Source organism: Gorilla gorilla, chromosome 1 (assembly GCF_029281585.2).
Source record: "Gorilla gorilla gorilla isolate KB3781 chromosome 1, NHGRI_mGorGor1-v2.1_pri, whole genome shotgun sequence".
Taxonomy (NCBI): domain Eukaryota; kingdom Metazoa; phylum Chordata; class Mammalia; order Primates; family Hominidae; genus Gorilla; species Gorilla gorilla.
The window spans coordinates 73,731,387-73,742,275 of NC_073224.2; the positions used below are offsets into that span (position 1 = coordinate 73,731,387).

At 42.6% G+C, this 10,889-nt stretch overlaps 1 protein-coding gene across 1 annotated transcript in view; it reads right to left on the minus strand.

Annotated features, from left to right (window-relative positions):
- The window catches only part of LAMC1 (laminin subunit gamma 1), a 124,764-nt gene extending 114,164 nt beyond the window's left edge, over positions 1 to 10,600 (minus strand). The window contains exon 1 of the mRNA XM_004028025.5: positions 9,722 to 10,600. Within this exon, the coding sequence (XP_004028074.4) occupies positions 9,722 to 10,139 (418 nt within the window). The 5' untranslated portion in view covers positions 10,140 to 10,600. The remainder of the gene's footprint in view (positions 1 to 9,721) is intronic.
- Between the last annotated feature and the right edge of the window lie 289 nt (positions 10,601 to 10,889).

Genomic DNA, 10,889 nt, shown 5'->3' on the forward strand with positions numbered 1-10,889 from the left:
AAATACAAAAAACCTAGCAGGGCATGGTGGTGTGTGTGCCTGTAATCCCAGCTACTCGGGAGGCTGAGACAGGAGAATCGCTTGAACCTGGGAGGTGGAGGTTGCAGTGAGCCAAGATCATGCCACTGCACTCTAGCCTGGGCAACAGAGTGAGACTCTGTCTCAAAAAAAAAATAAAAAATAAGTTTCTCCAAGAAAGCCACATGATTCAAACTTCAGACTTTTTATTTCTAAAAGGCTCAATAAGAGAAAGCCATTACCTAGACCATGTTTAAATGAATGAAGATGGGGTCTTCCCATTATTTAAGTGATATGTGGAACATTTACATTTCACCATGGAAATTAAATAGCAAGTTACCTAAGCACCAGACATTGTGACCAAAGCATATGCCACACAAAGACATTCTTAAAGAATTCTCTAAACCTGCAGCAAAACCCACAGACTTACCATTTTACCACATCAAACAATGAAGCATCAACCAAAACCACTACCTGCTTAAAGTGAGGTGAGAACAGAGGACAGCTCTTCCCCAGGTTTCCCATGCTCCACTGCCTGAGGCGTCTATAAAGCTTGATTGTATGAGAGGGCTCTGCAGGTACTTCAATGAAAATGGGCTCATAACTCAATTAAAACCAGCCAGTTCACTGATTTGATCACTCAACAAATATCTGTTAATGCCTATTTAATGCCAGCAACTTCTGGTAGAGAGGAGAAAGACACTAAGAGAAATATATTTTAGATGATGAAGCCTCACATTGTGTTCTCTCCTAAGCCAAAAATCATATGAAAAACAAACAAAATCAACTATATTATATTGTACTACAATTGGCTGAAAGTTTCTTAATTCATTTTTTTATTCGAGGAATAATTTACATATAATGAAGTATACAAATATTAAATGCATAGCTCTGAAATTTTACATATGTAAAATTTATTCTTGAGCTCCACCCAGCTCAAGAATAGAACACAAAATCAGAACTCTAAAGAAGATGGGAAAAAAAGAGACTGGTCATTAACCATGTCTCTGAAAACAGACAGGTACCTGTATAGTCACTGCCACAAACAATCATCTGGTTAGCAGAAACTTTCATATATACACAGTACTGTGATTTATCATCATGAAACAAAATTTACTGAGTCCTTAACTCTATATAAGGCCACGTACCAAATTCAAAAAAAGAAAAAAAAAGAGGCCAGGCATGGTGACTCATGCCTATAATCCCAGCACTGTGGGAGGCCAAGGCAAGAGGATCACTTGAGCCTAGGAGGTCAAGGCTGCAGTGAGCTCTGACTGCACCGCTGCACTTCCAGCTTAGGCAACAGAGTGAGACTTTGTCTCTTTAAAAATAAAAAAAAAAGCAAGCAATGTGAAGAAGACTGATTTTGAATTAATATCTCCTCCAACTTTCAAAACAAAAAGATAAAATAACAAAAATCTAAAAATAAAACAATCTAATGTTGCCCTCAATATAAGAGGAAGCAGCCACACACAGCTGGAAACAAAGAGTAAAAGAAGGGAACTGAGGAAATGTAACTCCTAAAGTTCAAAAGAAATAAGGTAAATCCCCTTATTCATTTCCCAGCCTTACCATAAGGTTCTTCTCCCACAAGAGATCTGAGGGTGCCATTGTCTAAGAAAGAGAGAAGTCTGCTTTATTTTATTTCATGAATATGTAGCTGTACCAGGCTGACTGGGCCCACTTATTTCGGGCTGGCCCCTAGAAGAGCACATGCATAGAAAAGCAGACATACTTAATTAGTGCCACCCTAGTCTGGTGCAGTACTCTAAAATCTCAGGAATGTTTCTATAAATGGGTTTTCTGGTAACCCCATTAGCAAGCTGTCAATTTTAGACCCAAATGAGCAAACACCCAACTTTATGTCACAAGAAAGGAGATGCTTGCAAATTCCAGCAGGGCCCTTTTACACGTGTTTTTTTTTTCTTTAATCTTTTTTTTTCTTATTTTTAAATTATTTTATTCTACTCTATTCTTCTCCACAGGGCAAGTTCTATCTTAAACAAGTCTTATAGCAAGCAACCAAGGCAAAGTAATAGGATCCGCACAAAATCATCTTGAAATTTTACACTTTCAAGCTGACAACTTGAAGAAACATTAATCCCATATTTTTAAAAACCTCAGAAATTTTCAGCAGTAAAAATAAACAAACAGCTCTGCTCTAAACTTTAACACCTTTCCCTAAAACCCAAACAGAACAGTGGTACAGCTGTCAATAAAGTCCAGCAGGAAAAATGAACAAGTAAAGAAGCAGGGCCGGGTGTGGTGGCTCATGCCTGTAATCCCAGCACTTTGGGCAGCCACGACGGGCAGACCACCTGAGGTTGGGAGTTCAAAACCAGCCTGACCAACATGGTAAAACCCCGTCTCTACTAAAAATACAAAATTAGCTGGGTGTGGTGGCACATGCCTGTAATCCCAGCTACTCGGGAGGCTGAGGCAGAAGAATCGCTTGAACCCAGGAGGCAGAGGTTGCAGTGAGCCAAGATCGTGCCACTGCACGCCAGCCTGGGCGACAAGAGCGAAACTCGTCTCCAAAAAAAAAGAAAAAAAAGAAGCAACTGTTGCTGCTGCCTATTAACTTTAGATGAATATGTGGTTACTGCTCATCGGCCTAACCACTTTAATGTGGAATACACTGGGCTATACCGTACTCTACATTTACAGTTCCTTCACTATCCTAAAGAAACAGTATGCCTATCTTCTAAATCTACTCATGATGACTTCACTAAACTTAAAAGGATGCTATATACAACAAGCAAATATTTCATTGTAACCTTTCCCCTCAGCTGCTTAATAATTCCCTTTAAGAATCTATTTCAACAATGTACATGTGAATATATATATTTTATTTATTTAATTTTTGAGATAGGGTCTACGTTGTCCAGGCTGGGGTGTAGTGGGTATTCAGCAGGCGCAATTATGATGTACGACAGCCTCAAACTTCTTAGCTCGAATGATCCCTCTGCCTCAGCCTCCCAAGTAGCTGAAACTACAGAATATATATACTTTAAATAAAATTTGCTTATGTCCATTTTTAAAGGAAAAAAATACAAATTAACATTTCAGAAATACATATTCACATGTGAGAATTCATGAGTTTTCTCCTAAGATTTATCTAGGCTGCCTTCAAGTCACATAACAGTCTAATTTTTACCCAAAAAAGGACAGTCATAGGCCTTTCCAATTCCATACCAGTTCCATACCTTAGTATTTTAAAAAAATTTACAGAAATAAAACCACATACTACATTTAATATTAGCTATTACAGTGACATATATCTTATAAAATGGAGAGATGGCACTGATAAAAAATAAACACAAGCTCAAAAGTTTTGCTTTGAAGAATTTAAATTAATGTTCAATGTTCTGGGAGTTTTATAATTCAGGCATTCATTTATTCACTCACTGTACATATATTTTTATGAACACTATGCCAGACAAGTGTCACTGGAGGCAGAATGCCTCCAGCCTCCACCCAAACAGGCAGTGAAGTGAATCTTCTCTGTGCTTGCATCTCTCACTTAGGACTTACTATATAACATGAAAGTACTGCTCTAGAACAGAGGTCAACAAACCTGTGCTATGAGAGCCAGATAGTAAATACTTCAGCCTTTGTGGGCTGGGACATATGGAGTCTGTCGCTATTACTCAACTCTGCCCTTATTGTGCAAAAACAGCCACAGACAATGCTTTGTTACATGGCCTAAACTGTGCTCCAACAAAACTTTATGGATAACTAAAATTTGAATTTCATGAAATTTTCACATGTCACAAAATATTATTCTTCTGATTTTTTCTAACCAATTAAAAATGTACAAACCATTCTTAGTTCATAGCCCATACAAAAATAGGTGGCAGGACTGGACCGGACTTGGCTAAGAAGGCCATCATTTGCCTACCCCCAAATCGAGAGACATGGGTCTCTGTATCTACACCTCATCTAAGAATGAGGTCAGGGCAATGTCCCATGAATCACTACACATCCAGGAATTTGCATTGGTGCTAATACATAACAAGCAATTAACCAATATTAGTCATCTTTAACTGAACTAGAAGATTACTAAACCCCTGACTCGTCCTTCAAAACTTCATGGTTTAAAGGTAGAAACAGACAAGTAAAGAAACAGATAATCCTATGTGATAGGGACTGTGATAAATACCTACAGGGTGGCGTGAGTGGGAAACTTAATCCAAGCCAGGGAGTGGGGCAGAAAGGGGAGAGAGAGAGAAACTGGGGAAGGAGTCCTAACACCTGGGAGAAGTGTTCCAAACCAAAGAACAGCCCTGTGAACACGTGAAGCAACAAAAAGGTCCAGATCCTAAAGTACCCTGTACACCATGCCAAGGAGTTTGGACTTTATCCTAAAACCTTGAGGAACCACTGCAGAATTTTTAGCTGCAAAATTGTATGATCAGATTTGCATTTTGGAATCATCACTCAGTCCAAAGGATGGCTGCCCAAATATAAAGGGCAAAACTGGAGGCAGAAAGCCCACCAGTTTATTAGGAGGCTGTGGCAACAATCCAGGTGAAATGCAATGGGAACTTACAGTAAGGCAGAGACAAAGAGGATGGAGAGAAAGATAAGCATTCAAGACACATAGTGTCTGGATATAGAAGGTAAGAGTAGAGTCTTGGACAGATTATAGTAACGATCGGTGGGAAAGAAAGGGGTGAAGTTACAGCTACCCAGAACCGACCCACCTCACAGCAGTGGATCCTATCTGTTCACCAGAGTAGTCTTTACTCATGAAGCCTGTCAAGCATGGTTCTTTCAGGAGAGACGTGGGCAACATCGGTTGAGAGCCTCAGTGTTAGACAGCAGTGTAGTTCACTGAGATAGGGAATACCAAAAGAGCTTTGAGTCGGGTGAGACAACAAGGAGTGAATTTAGTTTTGAATATGGTCTCTGGACATCCCAAATTGACCATAACCAACAAGTTTTTAGATCTGGAAAAAGAGCTGACTAGAAATACAACTTTAGAATTTAAAAATTTACAAATGAAATTGCAAATAAAGCCTTGAGACAAACACGAGTTCATCCACGAAGCGTGAACAGCATGAAAAGAGAGGAATCCAGGAACATAAATAAAAAGAAGTATGCAGAAGAAAAAACAAGGAAAACCAAAGGAGTCTGGTATCTCTGAACCAGGGTATACATGAAATTTTAAAAGTGGCTTAGAATAAAGTAGACATTATTTTGGGAGACTCGTTAGAGATGCTGCAAGCTGCAAGAACGAATGCAATCAACTAGGTAGTCAAAGACCTATCTCCCACATGACTTTAGGCAAATCACAACCTTAGGCATCTTTGCCTTCCTTGCGTTGTGAGAAATCTCATCAGTGATAAACTGGAGGCCTTATAAGCTGTAAAATATTATATAGACATCCTTGATTTATTATTGTAATGCCATTATGAGTGTGTAAATTCCTAACAGAGTATAATCTTCTGAAGATAGGACCCTCAATCTTCTACATCTTTCTATCAGGTACAGTGGTAGGTATTTCAAGAGTATTTTTTAAAATGTTTGCAGAATATCCGGCAATAACATGAGAATGTATGCACAGGAGGAAGGAGTGCATAGCAAAAGGCACACCCAATTTTCTAAAATTATTTAGAACTGAAATAGTCAAAACTTGATTCCTCCCACAAATGTGACCAATGACAAATGGAAGAGGTTGGGGGGGGGGGGGGGGAATGCCTTATAGCTCCAACTTCTCCCCTAATGTTTAAATTCTTTTTTGAATGCCCTTAGAATGGGGAAGGAATTTGGAGAAAAAGCAGTGAACTGTAGAACAGGAAAGCAGCCAACAGCAACTTTATAAAACTGTGTTCAACAACTGCTGGCCATTAAGGAAGAGCTCCTTAACTTCTCAAGTTGAAACCTGCAAAATGTAAATCAGGCCTTTGTGAGACAAACTAAAATAGTGTCCCCTCAGGGTGCACAAATACCACAGTGAAGTCACCACAGTGAGCTATTCCCTGACATAGTCAGAACCCACCTTGCAAAGGTTTTCCTGGGGGGAAAAATTGCCATTTGTTCCATGTTAAATACATACACACTCAGCAGAGGACCAAAGAGAATAAAAGGCAATAGCCTTATATATCAATTATTCTAACTTAAACACACAAAAAAGATATGCAGATGCAGGTTTAAAAGCTTCATTTAATCACTATTGGTTCCTACAGTTTATGAGGAGCTTGGAAACTAATCTGGTTTCAGTGTTAATTTTAGGAGTTCCATAAACTTTGATTGGTTTGGTTTTATAAGCACTCTTTTCCTTAATCTGATTGTTTTTAGAAAGAGGAAAAGCGACCTTTCTCAAGATTAGGATCCTGTCTGCCAAGTTTCCATCCAAAATGATTATCAAATTAATTAATGGGGCTGTTTGATAAAAGGCAAATCCTTAGCTACAATCTTAGTATTAACTACTACCCCACTGGTACTGATAAAAACTTACTATAACTTATAAGACATAAAACCCAAACTTTTTAACAGCAACTGAATAATCCATCCAGAAGTTGAAGGTGAAACAAAAAAGACTTCTTTTTAGAAAAGAGTGGCTGGTGGAGATTTCTCCCCACAACAAGCAGAAAGTGCAATTCTGGTTCCCATAGCAACTTTAACTCTTTTTATCTGAGGATGCACTGCACCCTGCACCCTGGATGACTGTGTATGGTGCTTAAGAGATGGCTGTTTTCAGAATCAACACTGATTTTCCTGGCTTTTGTACAGCAAGTAATGATACGGGCACAATAATCTGATTTGTATTTGCCATCTGTTAAAATACGCCTCAGCCTCCCAAAAAGTATCAGTTAAAATGATCCTATAATTTTATATACACATGTGTATGCATGAAAAATTTCTAGAGGGTCATATTAATGTAAGAAATTGTGAAGGGTGGTCTCTAGGGCATGGAGCTTAGCAGCTAGTGATAAAGAAACTCACTTGTCATTACACTTACTGTTTGAATTTACAATGTCATGTTTCATTTTCATAATTTAAAAAAGTCAGTGCCAAAACACTTACATAACTACTTACATTTCTTATGTATGATTTGACTGCTTAAAGTTTACTGTATTTAAAGTTCAACATCAAAAGAAAGGCTAGAAAAGTGGTGGCTAGACCTAGTTCTTTCACACTACTCATTTCTAGCTTCACATGCTCTGTAAGAGCAAAGCACAATATGCATCACTTGTTTAAGGGTATGTGAAATTTGAACTGGGAGGGAGATTTAATAGATGCACAAAACAGTCATGGTACTTTAATTCATGGGAAATAATTAGTTAGCTACAGCCCATGGAGTAACTGGAGTTGGGGAGTGAATATGCTGAACATCAAAACACACAGTGACACATAACACCTTGCCTACTTGTCATAAATTGTTGATCGAAACATACATGTATACATATAACCTTGTCATTAAAGGGGGGGGGAGGACAGAAAGAGAAATCTCAACCTCACTACACACAAACCTTTCCCCCTTCCCACCTCCTCCACTATGCATGATTTCTTCCAGGATGTCATTTCTGATCCAAGAACAAGTCAAGTATCCTAGTCAAGTTAGTTTAAACTAGAAGTTTAAAGTACATATTTTTACAGTTAATCACAATGCTTGTAAGAAAATACTTTAATTTTTAACTTACAAGTTTTAAACTCATAGTTTTACGAATTTCATTTAGCAAGAATATTACCAAAAGTTGAGGAAAATTTCAGCAAAACCAAGTCCAAGCATAAAACATTTTATAGTAAAAAGTGATGTTAGAGGTAAACTCTAAGATCTCTTTTGACCTTTTAATCAACCATGACCCAAAGTTAACATATCTGCCTCCCAGTGGGAGCAATCTAACTTAACTGATACCGGGTTACTCTACCGCATTATCTTTGCAACAGGGTAGTAATCACTGAGTAATCTATCTACCTCTGAAATCACCTTAAATAACCTTTAGCTACACAGTGCCTACAAGAGAAAATTCTGAGAGCCAAGATTGACAACCCCACCTTTATGTAAATAAGAGACTGTTGTTCAGTAATTGTCAATTGAATTTCAGGCATCTGAGATTTGAGACATCAGGCAACGCCTTATCTTTGAGAATTTTAAAATCTGAAAATGAAAAAAATAAGACTTCAAGAGTATTCAAACTTGAACACAGAAACTTTAACAAGTCAAAAGTTAAACAGAAATACTTAGATACACATTTCAAAAATAATTTTGGCCAACTTAAAAAATATAACAGGAGAAAATAAAGAGCAATCTCACAGATCTTAGGAAATCCTCGGTCACTAGCTATGTCTTCAGAAAGGCACCTTTAAAAAACTGAACTCAGTGCACTTTACTTCTTCAATCCCTGAAAAACAGATACCTCATAGTATCATTTTATGAAATTATTTTCAAAATGTTTCATTTGTTTAATGACTCAACTGCAAATAAGATGTTAAATAATTCTGCTTTTCTAACACTTATTCCACACACAATAATTTAATCCCACTTTTCAAAGTACTTTTTGTAAGTCCAATTCTTTCTCTGGAATCCTGATACTTACATAAAGTTTAGTGTACCGGAGAGCAGCAAAATCATGATCAAAAGAACCATTTGCCTACAACATGTTCCTTTCCAACACCCCTAAGTGATATTAGCCTCACAAAATTACCCTCCCTTGACAGAAGAATGGCTTGGGGCAGTCTGTTCTCTCTGGAAGTTCATTAGTACCAGCTACTGGTAATAATCAAGCCTTCCAAGGCAATGGGGAGTGAAGTGCTAAGTCAAACGTGTTTCTCACACATAGATTCCTCTGTTAAACACAATAATGAAACTTTCTGCCTATTTACATATCTCAATGATGAAGAAAACCTTAGCTAGATCGAACATTATTTTTGGTGCTTCCAGATACACGTCCATCCTCAATCCACTGCTCTGCCATGAAGTTTTCTACACATCCCTTTCCTGATTTCTGAAAGATCACTTACACGTGTTTCTACACTTGCTTTGAATGAAAGCAAAAGGGAAGACAGTAAAGGAGAGCCTTTTTACCCAGGGACAAGGCTATGCCCAGCAATTACAGTGAGCGCACTTCCTTTTGTTCATTCTGCACCAGGATTAGCAGTCAAATCGCTTTGTGGTTCTTAATTAAGGCTGAGCAGCTATAAAGAACAATAACTTCAAAAGTGAATTTATGTTTTAATTATACATAGGCAATATAGGCAGCGAAGGCATTTGCTCCCCTCAAATTCCCCCCTAACTCAACAGAGCAATCACCCTCAGCCCTGGAAGGACATCTAAACATTTTAAAGGCGAAAGTGTTTAAGGCGGACCTTCTTGTTTCCAAGAATGCGCTGTGATGACCTTGCTAGCAAAGAGAAAAGTGAGGATGGGAGTTTCTGATTAACGCTTCAGAAAAAAAAGGGGGAAATCACAATCCTAACAGCCGAAATGCAGAATAATCAGAGAGCCAGAATCCCGTTAAGTCAGAAAGAACAGGAAAGCAGAAAGACTCGTGCGGAACATCCTGGCCCTCACGGGATGTTAAAAGCGATATCTATTTAAGAAGTTGGAGAAAGGAGTTTCTGTGTGGCCCATGCCGGGGAAGAGAGAGCAAACACGCGGCTGTCTGCGCCCGTGAGGCCGGCCACTGGGACGGAGCCGGTCCGGGAGCTGGGCTGCTGGCGAGCAGTAGCAGGGGACGGGGCTGTCACCGCTTACCCAGGTGCAGCGTGAGGTTGATGGAGCTGGGGTACTGCACCCCGGCCAGCATGGTCTGGCTTTGCCACCAGGTGGTGTCGGCCTGGTTGTTGTAGTCGGTCAGGAAGGCTGCCCCGTGCTGCAGGTGGGGCTGCCCGGCGTCGCACAGGTGACAGGACTTGGTGACCCCGGTCACCCCGGTCTGCACACAGTATTCCTCGGGCGGAGTCCCACACGTGTTGGTGGCCACCACAGTCACGTTGAAGGCGGCGTTGACGAACTCGGGCATGCAGCGCTGCGGCCGCCCGCCCTCGTCCGTGCACTCGTCCATGGCTGCCTGGGCACAGCCCGCCGCGGCGGCCGCCGCCAGCACGGCCAGCACGGGCCAGAGCCGCCCCCGGGGCCGCAGGGCCGGCGCGGCCCGATGGCTCCCCCTCATCCCGCCGCCCGCACGCTGGGTCACGGCGAAGGCAAGGGCACCGGCGCGTTCCTCTCGCCTAGCGGCGTCCCCCGGAGGCCGCTCCGCTGCTTGAGCCTGGGGGCCCAGGGGCCTGACTCCGGCGCGGGCGGTGGCGGCGGCTCGCGCCGGAGAGACTGACGGGTGGGCGCCCCTAGCGAGGACCGCGCTGCTCGCCGACCACTGCCCCCGCGCGCCGCCTCCGCGCTTCCCTCACCTACCCCGGGAGCAGCCTGCACTCCGCGCCGACCCCCGACTTCCGAGCGCGTGCCCGAGTGCGCGCCCCCGGGGAGGAAGGAGCAGGGGGTGTGGTCGGCAGGGTGGGGTGGGGTCTGGGCGAGGATAAAGCTCAACCCTGTCTCCTCTCAGCAACTCCCGCGGCCCCTGGGGCAACTCCCCGGCCCTCCGCGCCCCATGGACTGAGCGTCCGCCCCGGCGACTCCAGGAGGCGGCGGGGGCGGGAGCAGCGGCGTCTCGCGCTCGGGCCCGCGCGCTCGGACGCGCGACCCGGGGGGAGGGGCGCGCGAGGTGGGCGGAGAGCCGGGGAGGGGGTTGGGGGAGGGGAGGGGAGGGGAGGGGAGGGGAGGGGAGGGCGGCTGGGTGGTGCATGCCGGGAGGGAAGGGCGGCCTCGCAGACCCGCTCCCCGCGCGGGAGTCGCTGGGGTCCTTGGGCTCCGCGGCCTGGGAGACTCCGGGTTGCGGGAGGAGTCGGGGGAGGGCGCCTTAGAGGGG